A 26,790-nucleotide genomic window follows, 5' to 3' on the forward strand; every position below is an offset into this window, starting at 1 on the left:
GAACGAAAGTGGCGCTGTGTCAGTCACTCACTGACTCAGGGCACTGAGGGCTGAGGAGTTGATTCACATTCAGTACATGTACTGCTAACATTAGCGCTGTGTTGCTAACATCAGTGTAGCATCATGTTATGTTATTTTACTGTGCACAGAGGACACTTTCACTGTGTAATATTTTTAGTGCATGTATAAGCAGCGCTGCGTCTCCCGCAAATGATTGTATAATATAGTCCTTGAACGCACCGTCCCTCAGTAAGTGAACGTGAACCTCAGGGCTGAATCATGAACTGAATGACGGATTATTTGGCTGTTTATCAGTTCAGGGAGTTGGAGAGCACTGAACGATTCGGTGAACGAATCTTTTGAACTTTACAGTAAAAAGAACTGCCGTTCCCATCACTACTGCAGGTTTATGTAGAAACACCTGATGTGTCGTAGCTGTCGTCCAACAAAACACACAATCTTCAGGAGCAACACTGTAGTTACACTTGTTTTATCTCTTCTCTGTTTCCATCAGGATCCATCAGCAGAGACCAGATTCTCCTGAACCCAGCTGTGTGTCCATGAAGAGTGACTGGTCTATGGGTGTACCTTTTCACTTCAAACAAGGACATCAGTCTGCTGATCAGAGGTCAGACTGTAAAATGTTTATTATCCAACTCTCATAAGAAGAAGTTTGATTGATGTAGAAATTAATTCTTGACCTCAGTGATACATAACTGCAGTAAAAACTCTAACAGTTTTACTAACTTAGTTCATTCCAGACCTTTCTGTTGTATCCCATGGTCTTCCTCAGTGAATGAGACTTACTCAGGTATCATCAAGTCAGATGTGAATGTCCTCTTTGATCTTTCTCTGACTGTCCATTGACTGCTGGTCAATGACCTTTGACCTCTTCCCAGTGGATACTGTGGAGTATTGTGTGTATTAAAGTCTCATATATCTTATTATTCTGATGTTGTTCAAAAACTATTAAAACAGGTCAGTGAGCCACAACTTCCCAATGCAGCTTTCAGCTTCACCAGCTCGTTGTGGCTCTGCACGAGATTTCTTGACAATGAAAAAATATAGAAAATAATGACCATACCTGAACAAATCCATTATCTGATGAAGGCTATGGGATACAGTTGAGAGCTGTAGGAATGACAACAGATGTTAAACTAAGAGTATTTACCACAGAAGAGCCATGAGAATAATTATGACTGGGTTTTTATTTCCATCAGGATCCATCAGCAGAGACCAGATTCTCCTGAACCCAGCTGTGTGTCCATGAAGAGTGACTGGTCTAATGATCGATTTATTACCTTCAAACATGGACATCAGTCAGCTGATCAGAGGTACAAAATCTTTACAGAGAATCAATGATCAGAGGTCAGACAGAACAGCCGAGTGTTTTACCTGGATCCACTGTGATAGAACACAACACCTTTAACACTGAGTGTCATTATTTATTCTGAGACTTCATCTTTTCTTCACAGAGTTCATCAGCAGAGCTCAGAGGTTCTCAGTGGTCAGTCTGTCCAGCAGCATCAAACACAGCTGGACTCCATATTTATGGTGTGTAAATGTAAAGCACAGCTACTACTGCTAACTACAACAGCCACAGACTAAATACTAAACTACCATTCTGGTCCTAACAGTCTCCATGCTGCACTCTGTAGACCAGCAGCTTTTCAGTCTGTCACTGATCATCTGATGTTGACTTCTACCAGTTACATTTACATTTGATTCTGTTCCAGCTGCTGGAGGAGAACATCAGCAGGTTTGTGAAGAACGAGCTGAAGAAGATGCAGAAGGCTCTTAGTCCAGATTACCCAGAATGCTTAGAGAGTCACAATGAGGATGAGGAGGTGTTGGATGGTGAGGAGGAAGAGCAGAGGAGGAGCAGCAGAGAGGCATTTCTGAAGATCACAGTGCACTTCCTGAGGAGAATGAAGCAGGAGGAGCTGGCTGAGCTTCTGCAGAGCAGTAAGAGGATTTTAACAGATTTAACATGATGGAGAGGAAATGGAGGCAACATGGGAGAGGTTTATATTTCAAACTCTGCCGTTAATATGATGCACACATCTGCATCAGATCTATGAATTCTTCTGAGCTGAAAACAGTCAGAAACTGTCTATCTTAGTGTTTCCATATATTAGATTTACAAGCAACAACACGTTTTGTACGAAAGGGCCGTCAGATCAAAGGCAGATACGCGTGACAGTTACGCGCGGCGCATCGGGAGCGCGTGCACGCGAGCCTGAAGACAGCAGAAAGTGCAGAGTGGAGAGAGGGAGAGAGAGCTGACGCTGCCAGTCAGAAGCTGCCAGCCAGAGACTAAGTGGTTCAATTGATAATTGTGTGCGTGCGTCCATGAGACCTGTAAGTCGTATTATTTATGTTGCTAGTTCACTATCATTTGTTTCATAAGTTGTTAATTATAGCCACCTAGCTTGGAGCTGCTTGCTACCATGAAAACATGTGGTTGTTAATTGATTAGCTAGGATGTGTAGCTACGTATTTTTCTGTAATAAGTTAGCAAGCACACTGTTTATGCTAATTAGTTACACTGCATATAATATGCAGAAAGGTGTGTTTATTACAATTATTAAAGGTGCATCGTGTCAATATATTTTGTGTATGTAATGTGGGTAAGATAATATGTTTCTTTCTTTTTCTGGACAGAACCACTCACAAAGCTATGCCCATGTTCTGTACTGTTGCTTGAGCTTAATTAAACAGTCAAACTAAAGAAGAGTTGTCAGCATCTGTGTTTTGACGGACACACCTGGGGCGAAGCTAGAGATCAGAATCAGCCAAACAGCAATTTATACAGTCCTTTATTACCCCTCAGTAACACGTTTTGTTTGTCTTTTATTTATTTAGGAACTCCAGGTGCAGCTATCTCCTGTCAGCATAAACTCAAGTCTAACCTGCAGAAGAAGTTCCAGTGTCTGTTTGAGGGGATCGCTAAAGCAGGAAACCCAACCCTTGTGAATCAGATCTACACACCGCTCTACATCACAGAGGGAGGGACTGCAGAGGTCAATGATGAACATGAGGTCAGACAGATTGAAACAGCATCCAGGAAACCAGACAGACCAGAAACAACAATCAGACAAGAAGACATCTTTAAAGCCTCACCTGGAAGAGATGAACCAATCAGAACAGTGATGACAAAGGGAGTGGCTGGCATTGGGAAAACAGTCTTAACACAGAAGTTCACTCTGGACTGGGCTGAAGACAAAGCCAACCAGGACATACACTTCACATTTCCATTCACTTTCAGAGAGCTGAATGTGCTGAAAGAGAAAAAGTACAGCTTGGTGGAACTTGTTCATCACTTCTTTACTGAAACCAAAGAAGCAGGAATCTGCAGGTTTGAAGAGTTCCAGGTTGTGTTCATCTTTGACGGTCTGGATGAGTGTCGACTTCCTCTGGACTTCCACAACACTGAGATCCTGACTGATGTTACAGAGTCCACCACAGTGGATGTGCTGCTGACAAACCTCATCAGGGGGAAACTGCTTCCCTCTGCTCGCCTCTGGATAACCACACGACCTGCAGCAGCCAATCAGATCCCTCCTGAGTGTGTCAGCATGGTGACAGAGATCAGAGGGTTCACTGACCCACAGAAGGAGAAGTACTTCAGGAAGAGATTCAGAGATGAGGAGCAGGCCAGCACCATCATCTCCCACATCAAGACATCACGAAGCCTCCACATCATGTGCCACATCCCAGTCTTCTGCTGGATCACTGCTACAGTTCTGGAGGATGTGTTGAAAAGCAGAGAGGGAGGAGAGCTTCCCAAGACCCTGACTGAGATGTACATCCACTTCCTGGTGGTTCAGTCCAAACTGAAGAACGTCAAGTATGATGGAGGAGCTGAGACAGATCCACACTGGAGTCCAGAGAGCAGGAAGATGATTGAGTCTCTGGGAAAACTGGCTTTTGAGCAGCTGCAGAAAGGCAACCTGATCTTCTATGAATCAGACCTGACAGAGTGTGGCATCGATATCAGAGCAGCCTCAGTGTACTCAGGAGTGTTCACACAGGTCTTTAAAGAGGAGACAGGGCTGTACCAGGACAAGGTGTTCTGCTTCGTCCATCTGAGTGTTCAGGAGTTTCTGGCTGCTCTTCATGTCCATCTGACATTCATCAAGTCTGGAGTCAATCTGCTAGCAGAAGAACAAACAACATCCCACATATGTTTCTACCAGAGTGCTGTGGATGAGGCCTTAAAGAGTCCAAATGGACACCTGGACTTGTTCCTCCGCTTCCTCCTGGGTCTTTCACTGCAGACCAATCAGACTCTTCTACGAGGTCTGCTGACACAGACAGGAAGTAGCTCACAGACCAATCAGGAAACAGTCGAGTACATCAAGAAGAAGATCAGTGAGAATTTGTCTGCAGACAGAAGCATCAATCTGTTCCACTGTCTGAATGAACTGAATGATCGTTCTCTAGTGGAGGAGATCCAACGGTACCTGAGACCAGGAAGTCTCTCCACAGTTAAACTGTCTCCTGCTCAGTGCTCAGCTCTGGGCTTCATCTTACTGTCATCAGAAAAAGATCTGGACGTGTTTGACCTGAAGAAATACTCTGCTTCAGAGGAGGCTCTTCTGAGCCTGCTGCCAGTGGTCAAAGCCTCCAACAAAGCTGTGTATGTGGAACAATAACATGAATAAATAATGTTAAATATGTTCATTTTATGAATGGCTAAACATTTTGTATGTGTTAATCATTTCCTCTTCTTCAGGTTGAATGGCTGTAACCTCTCAGAGAGAAGCTGTGCAGCTCTGTCTTCAGTTCTCAGCTCCCAGTCCTCTTGCCTGAGAGAGCTGGACCTGAGTAACAACAACCTGCAGGATTCAGGAGTGAAGCAACTTTCCGCTGGACTGGAGAGTCCACACTGTACACTGAAGACTCTCAGGTCAGGATACATCATCCATCATTTCATTGTTGCGCAAGCTGACAATATAGCTGGTTCTGAAAGACTTTTTATGCAGATTATAGTTGCTGTTTTACATTTAAATTGACACTTATCTTAGCAACATCTGTAGGATGTACTTGGCACTTATATGACTAAAACACATTGTTATCAACCTTTTCATATTTCCAGTCTGTCAGGATGTCTGATCACAGAGGAAGGCTGTGCTTCTCTTGCCTCAGCTCTGAGGTCCAACCCCTCCCATCTGAGAGAGCTGGACCTGAGCTACAATCATCCAGGAGACTCAGGAGAGAAGCTTTTGTCTGCTGGACTGGAGGATCCACACTGGAGACTGGACACTCTCAGGTATGGACAGACAGGACACTTTTAGGTAAACAACTTTGATTTAGAACATAAATGTTGATTCCTGATGTAAAAGTTTGAGGATTATGTGATGTGAGTGAAACCTAAGGATCTCCTGGTGTCCCTGAAGTTCATTTCTATCATGTAAGAAGATGCACTTAAATGATTAATTTAGACAATATAATTGATGAGCATGGTTCTTCTTCTTGCTGACTGTGTTGCTTATAAGAAGTCTGCCATGACACACAGTCAGTGTGAACCCCCAAAACCTCCAACTGAGCAGATCTGCAGATCTTTAAGATGTGAATGGTGAATGGTGAATGGTACTGTTTTCATGTAGACAAGTCAAGACAGTTTTTTAAAATATATCAGCGGATCGCAACTCTCATTCCACTTTCATACATAGCAGGTCAACACCATCCTTTTAATTTACTCAGTGTTGTCCTATGAGCAGCACTTGGCAATGACGACAAGGAGAAACTCTGATTTTATTGGAAAAATCCTTGAACAGAACCTGACTCTAGGTGGGCAGCCATCTGCCTGGACCGGTTGGGTTAATAGAAAGACGGTGTCATCTGAGAAGGAAGACCAGTCTAAAAGCAGCTATAGCAGCTTGGGTCAGATTGAAGAGCTTCAAGGGTAAATGAATAATGACTAATCTATAATCTAGAGCAGATGGTGTGAATAGAGACTGACACTACATTGACAGTAAGTGGAAGCTGATGAGGATTTTAGCTAGCTTTGAGCAGTGAAATAAACTGTGGATGGATACCAGGCCTGGCTGTCAGTTAGGAGTTTAGAGACAAAAGCAGAAGATGCTAAGATAAGGGACAAGGGGCACAGATAATGAAATGGTCATGGTGAGAATGATCAATCACCAGGGAAAGCCAAAAACATAGTGAAAGACTCATCCCACCCTGGTCACCCATTGTTTGAGCAGCTGCCATCAGGTAGGAGATACAGGATTTTAAAGACAAGGACAAATAGACTAAGAAACAGTTTTCATCACAGAGCCATTGCTGCCTTGAATGCTGCTAATAACTGAAGTTCAATACGTCAAGATATTAAAATGCTGCTAATTGGAGTGGGCAATATGCCATTCATTATTTTAAGTGCAATACATAGAGCTGTTATTTAAGTATTTATACATAGTTTTATCTTTTGCACTTTTATGTTTTGTTTTGTTTGCATCAAAGGATTGCATCCAATTTCGTTGCACTTGTGTAATGACAATAAAGATTCTATTCTATTCTATTCATAACGAGAAAAATCAATGAAATGACTTTAGATGAATTTTATAATGTAATGGCAGTGTAAAGTGACACTAGATTAGTTGTCTTAGTAACTTGCAACCCGGTACACATGATGATAGATGTTACTGATGTAATGTTGGATTAGTTGTGTCAGTATTTGGCACCAGTTTAGGTACACATGAGGCTGGTATGTGGTGGTATGAGACAGCTAGAAAATCATTCTGTCTGTGTTTCTTCCTCCAGGGTGGACAATGGTGGAGAGCAGTGGTTAAAACCTGGTCTGAAGAAGTGTAAGTGCGGATTGAATTTGATTCATGACAACTAAACGGCACACAGTCAGTTTCTCTTTAAATACAAAGTTGGTCTTTGTGGTATTTATTCATTAAAACATTACTGACAAAATGTGTCATCATGAAACTTTATAGAAATGAACAACAGATCAGAAGTTAAACAGAGAATAAATCCATCAGGTGTGTCAGATGATAAACTGCTGCTGTGTTGTTTCTTCTTCTCTTCATCAGATTTCTGTGAACTCACACTGGACACAAACACAGTAAACAGAAACCTCAAACTGTCTGATAACAACAGGAAGGTGACACATATGAAGAAGGATCAGTCATATCCTGATCATCCAGACAGATTTGACGGCTCCTATCAGCTGCTGTGTAGTAATGTTCTGACTAGTCGCTGTTACTGGGAGGTCGAGTGGAGAGGAAGAGTTAGTATATCAGTGAGTTACAGAGGAATCAGCAGGAGAGGAAACAGTCATGACTGTGTGTTTGGATATAATGATCAGTCCTGGAGTCTGATCTGTTGTGATTATGGTTACTCTGTACGTCACAATAAGACAGAAACACACATCTCCTCCTCCTCCCCCTCCTCCTCCATCTCCTCCTCCTCCCCCTCCTCCTCCATCTCCTCCTCCTCCTCCTCCTCTGTCTCTAACAGAGTAGCAGTGTATGTGGACTGTCCTGCTGGCACTCTGTCCTTCTACAGAGTCTACTCTGACACACTGATCCACCTCCGCACCTTCAACACCACATTCACTGAACCTCTGTATGCTGGGTTTGGGTTTTGTCAGTTTGGTTCCTCAGTTTCTCTGTGTCCTCTGTCTGAGTGAGAGTCTCCTCCTGAGGAGACAAACAGTCACACTGCTGACTGAAGACAGCTGCTGAAATCACTGTTCACTCTGTTCAGCAGTGAACAATAGAAACAGGAACTGACAGCAGCTTCCTGTGTTTAAATGTTGAAGATGGACGAGGTTTCACTCTGGTTTCATTTGGATCACTGACTGTGCTTTAATGTCAGAATATAGTTTCTATTAGAAGTAGTGAAATGATCTCCTCTGGACTGAATTGATGTGTAAAAACTGTGTTGACTCTGATATTCACTTGAGTAAAGTTTTCTTGGAGCAGCATCTAGCAGCTGTTAGTGGCTGTTAGTTATTCCATTTTATCAGGATCTTAAAGTGAAGTTTTTCCTGAAAAGGTCCACCAGACATCCCAGTCTGTTTGACATCAGCTCAGTTTGTGTTCAATCATTAACATCAACGTATGTTTCTATGTGATGTATGTATATGGGCCTCAGTTAGCACTTCTTTATTATATATGATCAATCTGTCTTTAGTAACAGGATATGTACCACAGTCCTTTGAAGTAGCTGAAATTAAACCTCTTTGTAAAAAAACGATTGTTGATTCAGGTTTATTAGCCAATTATCAACCTACATCTAATCTTCCCTTTCTCTCTACTACAGTTGAGAAAGCAGTCACCAGTTGTGGAACTTGTCAAAACTTGTGAGCTTGTGAAAGTTATGTACCTTTCTACATAGTAATAGTTTATTGGAGGATTATCAGTCTGGATTTAGAGAGACAGTACTCTCTGTACTACTTTTGTTAGATATTAATGCTGGTTTCAGTCCCATTTATAATGATTTCGGTTTGTGTATATCAATGATAAATCCTCCATGCACACAGTTAGACATGGAGTTCATTTTTCCTTGCTGTTGTCACCAAGTGCTTCTAATGTGAGAATGTTGGGTCTAGATCTGCTCTATGGGAGAAGTGCCCTGTGATGACTTCTGCTGTGATTTGCTTTGTGAATAAAATTGAACTGAAAATGAATTAATTGACTTATTTCATAACTATGACTTAAGTATCTTATAACTTCTTTTTTGACTTATTTTCTGACTGGATGAATGAATCACAGAAAACAGTCAGACAATAATGCAAAATTATTTTATTATCTTGAACCTACTAGAACATTGTGCTCCCAGTATGCAGCTGACTTGTGGTTCCTAGTACAGTATCTCCAAAAGTAAGATGGGAAGCAGAGGAAACCTTTTGTCTGGACAACTGACATGATGGAGCCCATTTATGTGTCTTTTTAAATGTGTGTCAGAGGAGTCAAATGTTTTTCTTTCTGATCAACATTAAAACAATGCAAACGATGTTTAAGATTCATATGCACTTTAAAGAGCCACCAGTGTCTTTATATAACAGAAGTCCAGATGTTATGCTTTTAGATCCCAAGGCTGTTGGTTTGATCCCTGTTACTCACATAAACACATACAGGTGCTTCCAGTCTGCTGATTGATGCTGCAAAAGACTGCAGAGAGTGTCCTTCTGATAAGACTCCTCTCTTTCTCTGTTTTTAGTCACGTCACACCTTCGGGTTTCATTCACAATTCACACAAACAAAATACATAAAAACACTGGTGGACAAAAAGTAGAGCTATATCATCTGATATATCTGATTTCTGTGACACTGACTGCTTAGACCAGTGATTTCAAGGTCCACCGATGTTTGTTTAGACTTGTACTGTGAAGTTATGAGGATGTGACAGCGTCCTCAGATTAAATGCTCACAGACAGCAGGACTGAAGAAAGAATGAGCAGCTTCTTCTCTCCCAGTGTTTCCTCTACACAGACTCTCAAACATGCATTCATCACCTCACGTCTGGACTATTGTAATGCCGTCTTGTATGGGGTCCCCAATAAAATGCTGGACAGGCTCCAACATCAATCAATCAATCAATCAATCAATCAATCAATCAATCAATCTTCATTTGTATAGCGCCAGATCACAACAAAGTCATCTCAAGGCACTTTACACATACAGCCTCCAAAACTCAGCTGCCAGGGTTCTCACTCGAACTAAACACTGGCAACACACACTCAAACAGCTGCACTGGCTTCCAGTTAAGCTCCATATCATTTTTAAACTTCTCCTCCTCACCTATAAATCTCCTCATATCGTTGCACCCCAGTACTTAATGGACCTTCTCCATGTCTACCACCCTTCACGAGACCTGTGCTCTGCCGACTTGGGCCTCCTGTCCATCCCCCTCACCCTAACCCCCCCCTCGCACCAGAAGGCAAACCATTGGGAACAGGGCCTTCAGTGTGGAACTTGCTCCCCCCTACAATCGCCAAGCACCAACTCTGGGCTCTTTTAAATCAAAGTTGAAAAAACACTTGTTCCTGGAGGCTTTTGCCGGCTAAATGTGTGTTTTTGTCTGTGTTTATTATTATTGTGAAGTGACCTTGGGTTTCGTGAAAGGCACTAAAGTTATTATTAATATTATTATTATTATTATTATTATTATAACACATGAAGGTGGAAAGTGTCTGTAAGTTGACCTGAAGTGAGTTCAGCAGGTGAGAATCCTACCAGAGAAATCTGTAAATGACTGTACAGATAAAATGCTGATTGGCTGTTGATGATTACAGACATAAATATTAAGGTTTTTCTCAAAGTTAAACTACATTTATTTTATTACACTGTTAGCGATTTCCCATTTAAAGCCAACAGCGGTTTGATCTTTTATCTCCAGACATCAATGGAAAATCCACCATTTGTCAGAAATGGTCTGACAGCTTTGATAAATTTGACTTAATTGCTTACATGATGTATGTGTTATATACTCTATGTCCTTTTAATGATTTTAAAGCAAATCATTATTTTATGCTGCAATCTTATATTTAATGCTCTATTCTAGTATTTTATTTCTCTCTTTCTATTTTTATTATTAGTGTGTGTGTGTGTGTGTGTGTGTGTGGGGGGGGGGGTTATTATTATTGCCTATTGCCTTAAATGCCTGTATGGGCTGGGCACCAGAAAAGGTTCAGGACACTCAAACAAATCAATCAGTAGTAGTAAAACTATGTGTGTGTGCATATATGTACATTTATAACAGTAACAGTTAACTGTATTATTTAAATCTAAGTCTACTCCTGTATTAAGAACAATGTTGACATATCAGGGCCAATCAAGGATACTGTTGCTCCTGCATTATATCTGTTTGTGTTGGGCTGATCATTAGATGTTTAGTGTACAAATATCAGAAGTACAGTGATGTGTGATTTCTCTGACACTGACTGGTTAGACTGGTTTTCACGTCACTCTGATGTTGTTTAGACTTGTACTGTGAAGTTATGAGGATGTGACAGCGTCCTCAGATCAAATGCTCACAGACAGCAGGACTGACGAGGGAGAATGAGCAGCTTCTTCTCTCCCAGTGTTTCCTCTACACATGAAGGTGGAAAGTGTCTGTAAGTTGACCTGAAGTGAGTTCAGCAGGTGAGAATCCTACCAGAGAAATCTGTAAATGTCTGATGAACACCATCACTTTGATCACATTGTGTTGTATCACTGTTTGACTGCAGCTCAAATGTTTCTTCATGCTGATTGGATGTTATAATGTTTATTTGATGCTTGCAGGTATAACATTTGTACATTGTCCATCTCTGGTAAACTAGTTTTTAAGAATAACTTACATGGATCACTGTTCATGATTATCATATACGACTGTTTGACTGTACAGGTGAAATGCTGATTGGCTGTTTAACAATATAAGTTTGATGCTTGCATATATAAATATTCTCAAGATATTCTAAAGAGGTTAAACTACATTTATTTTAGTTATTAACATGTAAAACCAACAGCAATTTAACCATTTATCTCTGATCATCAGTAAAAATGCAACAAGTGTAGATAATTGGACAGCTTTGATAAATATGACTTAATGTTATTCTCAGACACTTTCCTAAGAAAATGACTCACACAATGTTTGAATTACACTGAACAGTCATGTAAGAGATAGTAAAATGTGTTAACATTATTGTTATTATTACCTGTAGTAGTAGTAGTAATAGCATTAGTTGTATGTATATATTATAATTATGTTGGTTATTGTTCTATTGCCTTGTAAGTCTGTGAGGGTTGGGCACTATAAAAGGTGCAGAACATTAAAACAAATCAATCAGTTGTAGTTGTAACACTATTTATTTGCACATGTATGTATTACTAGTATTGATAGTAGAAGCTGTAGGCAGCTGTGAAATTGCATTATTTCAGTTTTCGTATTACTCCTGTATTTAAGAACAATGTTGACACATCAGGACCCGTATTAATCACGGTTACTATTGCTGCTGCATTACATCGGTTTGTGTTGAGATCTGTAGATTATTAGATGTTTAGTGTACAAATATCGCCTCTACATCAACTAGTGTGTGATTTCTCTGACACTGACTCGTCATATGTTTGTTTTAGACTCGGACTGTGAAGTTATGAGGGTGTAAAGGTGACCTCAGACCTTCTCTCCCAGTGTTTCCTCTACACATGAAGGTGGAAAGTGTCTGTAAGTTGACCTGAAGTGAGTTCAGCAGGTGAGAATCCTACCAGAGAAATCTGTAAATGTCTGATGAACACCATCACTTTGATCACATTGTGTTGTATCACTGTTTGACTGCAGCTCAAATGTTTCTTCATGCTGATTGGATGTTTAATGATGCTTGCACATATTATTATTTGTGCGTTTTCCATCTGTGGTAGACTAGTTTTTAAGAATAACTTACATGTATCACTGTTAGTTATTACCATGTAAAACCAACAGCAGTTTCAAGTGTTAGAAATGGTTTAACAGCTTTGATTAACTTGACTGATGTTAATTGTATTAATTTCTAAGAAAATGACTAACATGATGTATGCATACTGAGCACATACATGAGAGTATACACTGTTACCATTATGATTATCATTCATAGTAGCAGCATTAGTTGTATGTACATTCATTACTCATATTGATAGTAGCAGCAGCAGCAGTAAAAACACAATTTGCATAATTTTAATCTTCTATTAGTCCTATTATTATAGTATTCAAGTATTTCTTTCAGCTCGGTAGATGAGATGATTAATTAGCACCATCTAGTGGACGCATGGTAGAACTACATCATCTGATGTGTGATTTCTCTGATACTGACTGGTTAGGTGTTTGTGTGAAGGTGTTTCTCTGCTATGGATCAGAGTGAGGACAGAGAGGAGGGAGTCCCTCCCTCTAAAAGCTCTCTGTGTGGGGAACATGACAGCCAGACCAAAGCTCAGAGGTGAGATGAGGATCTCTAACTGTCCATCACTGTTCTCCACTCACATCACTCCACCATCATTATTCACACTCAAAGCTCTGTGTGTGTTGTGTTGAAGGACAGAGAAGCAGCACAGACCAGACTCTGATGAACCTGAACCTGAACCAAGCTGTGTGTCCATGAAGAGTGACTTCAAACATGGACATCAGTCAGCTGATCAGAGGTCAGACTATAAAATGTTTGTCCATTATTATCCAACTATCATAAGAAGAAGTTAAACTAACTTCAGCCAAAGGGAAATCAAACTCTTTATAGAGTTACTTTATCCATAACTAATTTTCTTGAGATTTTAAGCTGTTTAATTAATTTATCTGTGTTGTATTTTTCTTAGGATCCATCAGCAGAGACCAGATTCTCCTGAACCCAGCTGTGTGTCCATGAAGAGTGACTGGTCTAATGATCGAATTATTACCTTCAAACATGGACATCAGTCTGCTGATCAGAGGTCAGACTGTAAAATGTTTATTATCCAGCTCTCATAAGAAGAAGTTTGATTGACTAAAACAGTTTTTTCACACAATGTCCTCATAAATACAAACACACACACTCCTCCTCCAAACACATATCTAAAAACCACAAACTTCATCTCTATAACAGGTACAAATACATTAGTTTTAGTTTATTTATTCCAGTCACTAAACTCAAATACACATGTATAAATCAAGTAAATGATCATGTCCTTGTTTACTTAATCTTCCTTAGAAATATTGACAAACTAAAAGGGTAAATACAGCATCAAATCTGGTTCAAGCAAAAGTCTCTCCCTGATGCTGGGGTTGGTCAAATGTTCAACTAGTTGGTCAAAGATCATTTCATCAATTTTATCAGCATTGTTGAAGCGAGGTCACGCACTGCAGCCATATACTGTGCAATAGTCTCATGAGGTGCTCGCTTTTGTTTTCTGAAAGCGTGCCTTTCCACAACGTTAACTTTCTGTGTGAATTGTTTTCTCTAAAGCAGCAACAGCAGAGGGAAAATTGTCACCTGTATCTAGCCATGTGTAGGAAATCTGTTGTCCCTCAGCCGGAGGCAATGGAGTAGAGTAGCTCTCTTGCAAGCTTCAGGCCAAGCATTTCCCATTGCATTAATCACCAGCGAATAGTTGTTGAAAATCTGCATTCACATGTTGAGAGGCATTGGCGGGTCTCCTGGGCAAGGCAAACACATTGCAGGTACGTTTGCAGACATGTTGAGTCAGAAGAAAAAGAGACAAAAAAACATAGGTCCACTCATCGCCAAAATGTAGTCTTGACTCAGGTGCGCCAGAGTCTCAACAAGTGCTGTTTACTGAGGAGGCAATAGTAATAATAACAAAATGTAGTAAAGTAACAACTTGGCACCATGTACTGTGCCATCTTGGAATTGTATCTAACTCTCACTCTACTGCGTATCACAGTCCTTACATCACTACAGTGCCACCTTGTGGTATAAAGTAGCTATGATATAAATAAAGAATACAACAATGTTTTCTCATCTTTTTGCAATTATTAAGGCGTATGGTCTGTAGTCTCGATTTAGAATTGATGTTGGTCTGTACGAGTTGCACTCTACTTATCTTTTGGATTACAGAGATAATTGCTTATGACCGAAACATTGGAATTTTATTAATCCATCAGTGCTGTATTTTTCTCAGGATCCATCAGCAGATACCAGATTCTGTTATTATTCAACTCTCATGAGAAGAAGTTTGATTGACTTAGTTTTACACACTATGTCCTCATAAATACAAACACACACACACTCCTCCCACAAAGACTTTTCTAGAAACCACAAACTTTATGTGTATAACAGTGTTTAAACAGAGGTACAAAGTCTTTACAGAGACAAATGATCAGAGGTCAGACAGAACAGCTGAGTGTTTTACCTGGATCCACTGTGATAGATGTTGGAATTATTGTATATAAGTTATCCCATATTTACCCCTTTTCTATAATCATTAGTCCTTATGGTGTACAAGCATGCTGTTTTTTAAGGTTGTTTTTCAGGACTCTTTGAAGACCTGTGACCCTGCACAGGACGACTATCTGAAGATCTGTGACCAACCTGTGATCCTGCACAGGACGTCTATCTGAAGTTTTATGGCCAAACTGTAACCCTTATAAAAAGGATCTTTGAAGTGTGTGTGTCCACCCGAGGCAGACCAGCTGCAGATCAGTGACCTATTTGTGACCGATGTGTGACCCCCACCCTTTAGAGCAAAAATGACTATGTAAATTAGGGACTCCCTGAAAGCAATAAAAACAAAGGGTTCGGCAAGATTTGCTCAGAGCGGGTTGGAGATCCTAACTGAGCAGATCTCTGTCCGTTCTCCTTGCTCCTTGCAAGTAAAAACTCTAATTCTGTTGTCTTCTCTCCTTTGTTTGATATTTTAAGTGTTTTAGGTTGCCTGAACCTGACATTAACTTGGTCCTTCGAGCCGGATACCAACACACCTAAAGGATCCCAGCGGGCTGGTAAACTCCAGGAAGACTGTGGCCACAGCAAAATCTAAAGATCCTTTTCCAGGACTGGTTTTTTGCCCGCCTGTTGGGATCTGAAGGTTGACGGTAGTCCGAGAGGAGAAAGACAACAGTGGTGAGTTAGAGTTTGTTAAAAACAAGCGATTGACTGAGAGTCTTTGCGCGTTGTGATAAAAAACCCTGAGAATACTAGTCACTATCAGGTAATGAGGGACGACGGAGTCCGACAAATTCCGTGTAAAGTGAAATAGGCCTAGTGGGCGACGGAGTCCGAAAATATCCGTGTAAAGAAAAATAGGCCTAGTGGACAAGGGTGTCCTGTAAGACTCAGTGAAACGTACGTGAGTGAATGAGAGTGTGAGTGGAAATGAAATACCATTAGGTATCTTCATTTCATACCAAAATAGTAGGATTGTAAACAGCAAACCTCTTGTGGATGCAAAGGCAAGAATTCTCCACTCGAAAGAGTTGAAGTGAGAATTACCACAACAGGAAATTTTCTTGCTGTCCTACTAACAAGAAACCAGTTCTTAGAACACCCTAGGTGTTGAATAACTGGACTAAAATTACTAAAATGGGGAAGAAGTGAGTAAACTACTAAACTAAAAAATAAAGTAAGAAATAGACTCAAAAGATTGGAAATATGTTGAAACCCAGGATCCTGGTAAAATTAAGGACGTACGGATAGAAATACTAAGAGAAGCAACTAAAAGATACTAAAATGTAATAAATATTAAAACTTGGGGAGACGTCCCTAGAACATAGAAAATAGAGAAGTATAACCTTTGTACAAAGTAATGAGTATACATAAGGAAGGAGAATAATATAATAATGAAATAAACTAGTTGGAATTTGTTAAAACTCAGTAATGATGTATATAATTTTTTAAGAAATAAGCCTGTCAAGAAAAGTACAAATAGGAAGTTACCATGAAAAAGTAAGAATGAAGGAAGAGTGAAGTAGAGAAAGAGAAGAGAAAAGAAGGAGACAGAAAGTGTGAGAAAGAGTGAAGTAGAGAAAGGAATAAGAAAGAAATAGACAGTTGATGTTTCAAAGAAAAGATGATGATGAAGCAGGGCCAGTGAAGTGAAGGGAAGTTAAAGATAAGGAAGAAGGTGAAGATTTACAGCAGATTTGGATGACTGTAATGGGGCCTGATTGGCATTATGTGAGAGGGGATTGGAGTCCCCTAAATAACAATAATGTGGTGTTGGCATATGCTGATAGTGAATTGACTACTCGGGTAAGACACCTTATTGATAGAGTTACTCAACGCTTTAGGTGAAGAGCAAATTATGTGGAGATAGGAAGAAGTTGAGCAGAAGGAGGATGAGCCGTTCAAAGAATAAAAAATAATAATGACCACTGCTTTTAAGACTCATAGTGGGCTTCAAGATGATAATCAACCAAATGGGCCTTTCCAGCAAACAGTTTAAAAAAAAAGAAAAGAAAAAGTTCTTCATGCAGGATCTAAAGATGCAATCCGTAGTTGGGTGACTAAGCATTACATAGGACTTCCAACAGGAACTCTTGATGAATATGTTAATCACGCTTTGCATGCAGAGAAAGTTGTAAAGGAAAAGAACAAGAGTAAGAAGGCTGTAGAGACCTTTTACCATGACATGGAAGAAATCCTCTACCAGGGAGGAGGTGCTAGAGGAAGAGGAATAAATTATAGGAGGAGTAAGAAGAGGAGGAGCAGGAAAGGGAGATTATAGACAGAACAGAAACCCTTTCTGTTGTTGGAGTTGGAGTTGGAGAAAGAAAGTATAATTCAGCTTGAATAGGCTAAGAATGGCAGGCAAAGTGTTATCAGGAGAGTGAACAGGATAAGACAAATGTAGACCTTTTTAAATTTACAAGATATACTCTCAATGGATGATGTGAAACCTGAAGTAAGATTGTTGGTAAATGGAAAATTTATTACGTTTTTGTGTGACACAGGAGCTTGCAGAACTACCTGTAGGGAAGGTGTACCACAGGCTAAAACTAATGGCAATGTTGTAGTAGTAAGATCTGCAAGCGGGAAGTTAACTGAAGTTGAAGAATCTGAGCCAGTGTGGCTAAGAGATTCAGATGGCTCGTCTTACCGTCTATCCATTCTGATGTTTCCAGAATGTCCAGTTAACCTCCTTGGGAGAGATGGGTTGTTGTTATTAGGATTAGCATTGGTGCCTACGCCAGGAGGGCGGATTGTAGTTAAAAGAAAAGCAGAACTACAGAAGGGAGACTTTTTGGTTCTCCGAGGGATAGGACTACCACACTATTTCTATTCCCTTGATGTTCCTAATAAACCACCCCATAAGACCAGATGCTAAAGTATTTACTGTAGTGGATATCAGTAATGTGTTTTTCTCTGTACCTATAGATAAAAATAGTCAATATTGGTTTGCATTCACCTTTGGAGGCCAAAGATATACCTATACTAGATTACCTCAAGGTTATTGTGAAAGTCCAACTATCTATTCTCAAGTAATGAGTGCAAGCATGGCTAAGTTTCAACCCCCAGGGGGAAGTCAAGTTTTAATATATGTAGATGACATGTTATTAGCCTCTCCTGATTTGAAAACATGTAAAGAAGATACTTTAGCTTTACTAAAGCATTTGGCTGAAGAAGGCCATAAAGTAAGCAAAAGTAAACTCCAAATGTGTAAAATGCAAGTTAAATATTTAGGACTAATCTAAGTGCGGGAGGAAGAACAATAATGGAAGACAGAAAGATTGCAATTCTCCAAGCTCCAAAACTTTTAGTAAAAAAGCAGATGATGTCATTTCTGGGGTTGACAAACTATTGCAGAAATTGGGTACTAAACTATGCTGAAATAACGGCATCGTTAAATAAATTGATGTATGAAGAAGACCTTAAAATGACATCTTAGCTAAAATGGACTGATGAAGCTGAAAAAGTTTTCTGTGAAGTAAAGCAAGTGTTAGTGTCCAGTACAGCACTAGCATTGCCAGACTAACAAACCATTCATTCAGATGATTGACTGTAAAGGTAATTTTATGACCTCTGTATTGGCACAACAATATGGAGATAAGATGAAGCCTATAGCTTATTTTTCATCAAAGCTAGATAGTGTAGCTTGTGCACTACCACATTGTGTAAGAGCAGTCATAGCAGCATCCATGACTGTGGAAACAAGTACAAGTACCAAGAAAAATAGCAGTATGCAAATGTGCAGAACACACATATGGTACTGATAAAGTTTCTCTAGGAAATGCATTTGCAGATAAAACCGCAAAAGCAGCTGCAGCAGGTCAATTTAATATATTGACCTTAGAAGAATTAATTAATTTAGATGACACCACGCTAAAAGACATGCAACAACAAAGTACATAATCTAAAAAAAAGCATTTGGGAAAAGAATGGAGCTAAATTACAAAATGACATCTATGTATGACCAAGTAATAAACCTGTCCTACCAAAGAATCTCTATAAATGGGCAGCAATATTGAGCCATGGTGTAAACACATGTCTCAACAGGAGGGATTGTAGGACAGATACATCAATACTTTACCACTTATGGATTCAACTCTAATTAAAAAAAAAAATTGTAGAGCATGTTTGACCTGTGCTAAACATAATCCACAAGGAAATTTGAGACCGCGTAGAGGTACCTCAGTAAATGGATACCTCAGTATCCATTTCAAATTATCCATATGGACTTTATAGAGTTAAACCAAAGTGAAGGGAAAAAGTATTGTTTGGTCATAATAGATGCATTTTCAAAATGGATTGAACTTTTCCCAACCAAGAATCCAGACGCTTTGACGGTAGCAAAAGCACTTTGTAAGGATATTATTCCCAGGTATGGTATTCCTGAGAAGATATATAGTGATAATGGAACCCATTTCGTTAACCAAGTGGTTAAAAAGATTGGTGTAATGTTCCACATAGATTTAAAAAATCATTGTGCATACCACCCTCAAAGTACAGGATTAGTAGAAAGGATGAATGGAGCAATTAAGAATAGGCTGAAGAAATGTATGGAGGAAACAGGCAGATTATGGAGACAATGTTTAGACCTGGAAAAATTGTATATTAATATTGATATTACTACTGGGTTAACACCATATGAAATATTATTTGAAAGACCTTATAGGTTACCTCAATTTAAGAATCAATGGGAAATAGATGAAGAGGCTAATATAGCTGACTACATGAGAAACATGCTGGAAAAACAAAAACAGAAACAAACTGATGAAAATCCTTCTGTTTCCCAGCAGGAAATCCAATTAGTGGAACTGGGAGATTGGGTGCTAATATGAAGCATAAAAAAAAAAAGAAACACTGGCGCTCACCAAAGTGGAAAGGGCTGTATCAGGTACTAATAATGACCCCACAGCATTAAAAAATAGCAGAAAGATCAACTTGGATCCATTTAACATATTGTAAAAAGATCATTTCGACTGAAGACTCCGACAGGGGAGGTGAGCCAAAGACAGATAATAGGGTGGACCTGGACATTTAGAGTTCAGGTATACCTGAAAGTCAGTGAAGATCTTACAAGCCACCAAACCTAGTAGAGGAGGTCTTTCGGTCAAAATGACTCCAGGAGGGTCTAGTACTAAAATATCAGTCTGATAAATCTGAGTGTCAATCCATAAATCTGTGGGCATATTCCAGTGGAAGAGATCCTGAATTTAGAGCAGTTTTATGTTATGGAAGCCAAACTAAACCTGAAATGCCAAAAAGAACTTACAAGAAAGGAGGACAAATTCGGATGGCAAATAAAGTGACAGTGGATGAATGGTTCCAAGTCACAACTGGTGTTTCTGGAACTAATAATAACTGGTTGTTAATGGTAGAACAAGCTGCCAATATGACTAAGACTGACTGTGTAGTTTGCATGGGACCAAGACCACTTTTGCAGATTGTCCCGGCAGTGATACCACAGGAGTGTGTGTGAGTGTGTTATAGATTTTATGAATAACACAAACCCCAGTAAAAATTGTAGTATTTGGGATTCAGTTTTCCCGGTCACAGTGGCAGAAAAGGAAAAGCCGTTGTTTTCCAAGAAAGTAGCTAGAGGTAATTTTACGTGCATTAAAATAGAGATAGGAGATGGTTTTAGGAGAGGAAACCCCCTAGTCAATCTTACTGCAACCTCATGCAGAAAACATATAAGAGTAAGTACAATTGGTTCTAAACCTAATGATTTTAAACCAGTGTCTCGAGGAGACATTTGGTGGTGGTGTGGAGACGAAAGACTTTTTGACAAGTTGCCTAGAAATGTGACTGGATATTGTGCATTAGTGACATTACTGTTACCAGTTTCAGTACTTCCTATGACGACTGAAGGACTGATCACTGAATCAGTTATATTTGTGTCACAACAGTGGCTTCATAAGAAAAGATCCACTGCTTGGTTGACAGATAAAGATCCAACTTACATTGATGCTATCGATGTTCCACGCGGTGTACATAGTGAATATAAATTGGCTGATCAAGTAGCGGCAGGATTTGAGTCCACCCTCTGTTGGTGGTGTACCATAAATAAAAACATAGACAGGATTAACTACATTCATTACAATGTTCAAAAACTAGGAAATTGGACCCAGAGCGGATTTGAAGCTGTACATGGCCAACTGGCAGCTACTTCCCTTATGGCTTTTCAGAATAGAATAGCGCTGGATATGCTGTTGACAGAAAAAGGTGGTGTATGTGCAATGTTTGGGGAAAAGTGTTGTACTTTCATCCCCAATAGTGAGGCTGCTGATGGCAGTCTGACTAAGGCCATTGAGGGCCTGCGTTCACTGAATGGTAAAATGAAAGATCATTCCGGTGTTGACACCACCTTGTGGGATTCATGGATGAATACCTTTGGGAAATACAGAGCTCTGGTATCTTTTGTCTCAATTGCAGTTTTTGCAGCGATTTTGACTTTGTGTGGCTGTTGTTGTATTCCCTGTCTCTGTGCTTTAATTAATAGACTAATCACTACTGCCATTACACCCGTGGATAGTCGATTTGCTCAGATGTATCCTTTGCTTGGACATGATGATAATGATAATAATGATCTTGAAGATAATTTACCTGATCTGTTCCTGATTTCGTCTAATGTTAATTCTGATTGGTAAACAGTAAAAAGAAAACAAATAACTCTGAGTGTAAACCTGTTCGTTCTCATAAAAATGATTTTACAACTGAAAATCTTTTGAAGTGGTTGATATAAGTGAAATGAGAAGATGAGTAAATATGTGATAAACAGGAGGGAAATGTTGGAATTATTGTATATAAGTTATCCCATATTTACCCCTTTTCTATAATCATTAGTCCTTATGGTGTACAAGCATGCTGTTTTTTAAGGTTGTTTTTCAGGACTCTTTGAAGACCTGTGACCCTGCACAGGACGACTATCTGAAGATCTGTGACCAACCTGTGATCCTGCACAGGACGTCTATCTGAAGTTTTATGGCCAAACTGTAACCCTTATAAAAAGGTCTTTGAAGTGTGTGTGTCCACCCGAGGCAGACCAGCTGCAGATCAGTGACCTATTTGTGACCGATGTGTGACCCCCACCCTTTAGAGCAAAAATGACTATGTAAATTAGGGACTCCCTGAAAGCAATAAAAACAAAGGGTTCGGCAAGATTTGCTCAGAGCGGGTTGGAGATCCTAACTGAGCAGATCTCTGTCCGTTCTCCTTGCTCCTTGCAAGTAAAAACTCTAATTCTGTTGTCTTCTCTCCTTTGTTTGATATTTTAAGTGTTTTAGGTTGCCTGAACCTGACAATAGAACACAACACCTTTAACACTGAGTGTCATTATTTATTCTGAGACTTCATCTTTTCTTCACAGAGTTCATCAGCAGAGCTCAGAGGTTCTCAGTGGTCAGTCTGTCCAGCAGCATCAAACACAGGACTCCATATTTATGGTGTGTAAATGTAAAGCACAGCTACTACTGCTAACTACAACAGCCACAGACTAAATACTAAACTACCATTCTGGTCCTAACAGTCTCCATGCTGCACTCTGTAGACCAGCAGCTTTTCAGTCTGTCACTGATCATCTGATGTTGACTTCTACCAGTTACATTTACATTTGATTCTGTTCCAGCTGCTGGAGGAGAACATCAGCAGGTTTGTGAAGAACGAGCTGAAGAAGATGCAGAAGGCTCTGAGTCCAGATTACCCAGAATGCTTAGAGAGTCAGAGTGAGGATGAGGATGTGTTGGACGGTGAGGAGGAAGAGCAGAGGAGGAACAGCAGAGAGGCATTTCTGAAGATCACAGTGCACTTCCTGAGGAGAATGAAGCAGGAGGAGCTGGCTGAGCGTCTGCAGAGCAGTAAGAGGATTTTAACAGATTTAACATGATGGAGAGGAAATGGAGGCAACATGAGAAAGGTTTATATTTCAAACTCTGCTGTTAATATGATGCACACATCTGCATCAGATCTATGAATTCTTCAGAGCTGAAAACAGTCAGAAACTGTTTGTCCTCAACCGATGAGCTGAATAGATTTTATAGTGGGGGAAAGTATAAACATCTGCAGTTTAATGTTTACATTCTACCAATTTACTGTAGAATCATCTGTTTGATTTCATTTGTTGTTTGTTCATTCAGGAATTCGAGCTGCAAAGTGTCGACGTAAACTGAAGTCTAACCTGCAGAAGAAGTTCCAGTGTGTGTTTGAGGGGATCGCTAAAGCAGGAAACCCAACCCTTCTGAATCAGATCTACACACCGCTCTACATCACAGAGGGAGGGACTGCAGAGGTCAATGATGAACAAGAGGTCAGACAGATTGAAACAGCATCCAGGAAACCAGACAGACCAGAAACAACAATCAGACAAGAAGACATCTTTAAAGCCTCACCTGGAAGAGATGAACCAAGAACAGTGATGACAAAGGGAGTGGCTGGCATTGGGAAAACAGTCTTAACACAGAAGTTCACTCTGGACTGGGCTGAAGACAAAGCCAACCAGGACATACACTTCACATTCCCATTCACTTTCAGAGAGCTGAATGTGCTGAAGGCGAAAAAGTACAGCTTTGTGGAACTTGTTCATCACTTCTTTACTGAAACCAAAGAAGCAGGAATCTGCAGGTTTGAAGAGTTCCAGGTTGTGTTCATCTTTGACGGTCTGGATGAGTGTCGACTTCCTCTGGACTTCCACAACACTGAGATCCTGACTGATGTTACAGAGTCCACCTCAGTGGATGTGCTGCTGACAAACCTCATCAGGGGGAAACTGCTTCCCTCTGCTCGTCTCTGGATAACCACACGACCTGCAGCAGCCAATCAGATCCCTCCTGAGTGGCTAGGCATGGTGACAGAGATCAGAGGGTTCACTGACCCACAGAAGAAGGAGTACTTCAGGAAGAGATTCAGAGATAAGGAGCAGGCCAGCACCATCATCTACCACATTAAGACATCACGAAGCCTCCACATCATGTGCCACATCCCAGTCTTCTGCTGGATCACTGCTACAGTTCTGGAGGATGCGTTGAAAAGAAGAAAGAGAGGAGAGCTGCCCAAGACCCTGACTGAGATGTACATCCACTTCCTGGTGCTTCAGTCCAAACTGAAGAAGGTCAAGTATGATGGCGGAGCTGGGACAGATCCACACTGGAGTCCAGAGAACAGGAAGATGATTAAATCGTTAGGAAAACTGGCTTTTGAGCAGCTGCAGAAAGGCAACCTGATCTTCTATGAATCAGACCTGACAGAGTGTGGCATCGATATCAGAGCAGCCACAGTGTACTCAGGAGTGTACACACAGGTCTTTAAAGAGGAGAGAGGGCTGTACCAGGACAAGGTGTTCTGCTTCGTCCATCTGAGCGTTCAGGAGTTTCTGGCTGCTCTTCATGTCCATCTGACATTCATCAAGTCTGGAGTCAATCTGCTAGCAGAAGAACAAACAACATCGCAGACATGTTTCTACCAGAGTGCTGTGGACAAGGCCTTAAAGAGTCCAAATGGACACCTGGACTTGTTCCTTCGCTTCCTCCTGGGTCTTTCACTGCAGACCAATCAGACTCTCCTACGAGGTCTGCTGACACAGACAGGAAGTAGCTCAAAGACCAATCAGGAAACAGTCAAGTACATCAAGAAGAAGATCAGTAAGAATCTGTCTGCAGAGAGAATAATCAATCTGTTCCACTGTCTGAATGAACTGAATGATCGTTCTCTAGTGAAGGAGATCCAACAGTACTTGAGATCAGGAAGTCTCTCCACAGATAAACTGTCTCCTACTCAGTGGTCAGCTCTGGTCTTCATCTTACTGTCATCAGAAAAAGATCTGGACGTGTTTGACCTGAAGAAATACTCTGCTTCAGAGGAGGCTCTTCTGAGGCTACTGCCAGTGGTCAAAGCTTCACATAAAGCTGTGTAAGTGGATGAAACACTGGATATTTGAAAAAATAAATGATTAATAATAACAGTAATAACAATAATAATAATAATAATAATAATAATGTATATGTTAATCATTAATTTGTCTACAGGTTGAGTGGCTGCAACCTCTCACAGAGAAGCTGTGCAGCTCTGTCCTCAGTTCTCAGCTCCAAGTCCTCTAGTCTGAGAGATCTGGACCTGAGTAACAACAACCTGCAGGATTCAGGAGTGAAGCACCTTTCTGCTGGACTGGAGAGTCCACACTGTACACTGAAGACTCTCAGGTTAGGATACAGTACTTATAATTTCTTTATCTTGAACATTTACAATAAAGCTGATTCTGAGAGACTTTTAATACTGTTGACAGTTGCTGTTTTACATTCAGATTACTGTCAGTTATTCTGTATAACATCTGTAGGATTCAGGTATTTATATGATTAAAAACATTGTTTTATCAACCTTTTATATTTCCAGTCTGTCAGGATGTCTCATCACAGAGGAAGGCTGTGCTTCTCTGGCCTCAGCTCTAAGATCCAAACCCTCCCATCTGAGAGCGCTGGACCTGAGCTACAATCATCCAGGAGACTCAGGAGAGAAGCTGCTGGCTGCTGGACTGAAGGATCCACACTGGAGACTGGACACTCTCAGGTATGGACAGACTTTGATGATCAACATAAAAAGTGATTCTTGATCATGGACCTAGATTTATTCTTTAGTTAAACTTTCATGATCTCCTTATGTCCCTGAACTCAGCCTGTTTCTGTGTCACTCTGACAAACTGAGGAACACTGCTTCATGTTGAACAGCAGTTAGGACTCATGTTGGATAGAAAATCATTCTGACTGTGTTTCTTCCTCCAGGGTGGACCATGGTGGAGAGCACAGGTTAAAACCTGGTCTGAAGAAGTGTAAGTGTGGATTGAATTTGATTCATGACAACTAAACAGCACACAGTCAGTTTCTCTTTAAATACAAAGTTGGTCTTTGTGGTATTTATTCATTAAAACATTACTGACAAAATGTGTCATCATGAAACTTTATAGAAATGAACAACAGATCAGAAGTTAAACAGAGAATAAATCCATCAGGTGTGTCAGATGATACACTGCTGCTGTGTTGTTTCTTCTTCTCTTCATCAGATTTCTGTGAACTCACACTGGACACAAACACAGTGAACAGAAGACTCAAACTGTCTGATGACAACAGGAAGGTGACACATGTGGAGGAGGATCAGTCATATCCTGATCATCCAGACAGATTTGACGGCTACAATCAGCTGCTGTGTAGAAATGTTCTGACTGGTCGCTGTTACTGGGAGGTCGAGTGGAGAGGAAGAGTTAGTATATCAGTGAGTTACAGAGGAATCAGCAGGAGAGGAGACAGTGAAGACTGTGTGTTTGGATATAATGATCAGTCCTGGAGTCTGATCTGTAATGATTATGGTTACTCTGTCCGTCACAATAAGATAGAAACACACATCTCCTCCTCCTCCTCCTCCTCCTCTGTCTCTAACAGAGTAGCAGTGTATGTGGACTGTCCTGCTGGCACTCTGTCCTTCTACAGAGTCTCCTCTGACACACTGATCCACCTCCACACCTTCAACACCACATTCATTGAACCTCTGTATGCTGGGTTTGGGTTTGGGTCTTATGGTTCCTCAGTGTCTGTGTGTCCTCTGTCAGAGGGAGAGTCTCCTCCTGTGGAGACAAACAGTCACACTGCTGACTGAAGACAGCTGCTGAAATCACTGTTCACCAGTGAACAATAGAAACAGGAAGTGACAGCAGCTTCTTGTGTTTAAATGTTGATGGTGGACGAGGTTTCACTCTGGTTTCATTTGGATCACTGACTGTGCTTAAATGTCAGAATATAGTTTCTATTAGAAGTAGTGAAATGATCATAGCACAGAGACAGCACTAGTTTTCTCTGTACTACTCTTGCTGGATCTTAGTGCTGGTCGTATTGATCAGACTGATTTCAGCTTGTGTACATCAGTGATAAATCATCCATGCATACAAAAGTTAGACATGGAGTTCCATG

The 26,790-nt window shown here is 40.4% G+C and overlaps 1 protein-coding gene across 1 annotated transcript in view; it reads left to right on the top strand.

Annotated features, from left to right (window-relative positions):
- Window positions 1–521: 521 nt before the first annotated feature.
- Window positions 522–26,790, top strand: part of LOC128377457 (NACHT, LRR and PYD domains-containing protein 5-like) — a gene marked incomplete at its 5' end in the record, with an annotated part of 123,913 nt that continues 97,644 nt past the window's right edge. The window contains 9 exons of the mRNA XM_053337409.1: window positions 522–628; window positions 1,221–1,334; window positions 1,476–1,554; window positions 1,737–1,965; window positions 2,866–4,642; window positions 4,739–4,912; window positions 5,102–5,193; window positions 24,655–24,745; window positions 24,862–25,035. Coding sequence (XP_053193384.1) covers window positions 522–628; window positions 1,221–1,334; window positions 1,476–1,554; window positions 1,737–1,965; window positions 2,866–4,642; window positions 4,739–4,912; window positions 5,102–5,193; window positions 24,655–24,745; window positions 24,862–25,035 — 2,837 coding nt within the window. The remainder of the gene's footprint in view (window positions 629–1,220; window positions 1,335–1,475; window positions 1,555–1,736; window positions 1,966–2,865; window positions 4,643–4,738; window positions 4,913–5,101; window positions 5,194–24,654; window positions 24,746–24,861; window positions 25,036–26,790) is intronic.

This window comes from Scomber japonicus, chromosome 17 (genome assembly GCF_027409825.1).
Source record: "Scomber japonicus isolate fScoJap1 chromosome 17, fScoJap1.pri, whole genome shotgun sequence".
In the NCBI taxonomy this organism is placed as follows: domain Eukaryota; kingdom Metazoa; phylum Chordata; class Actinopteri; order Scombriformes; family Scombridae; genus Scomber; species Scomber japonicus.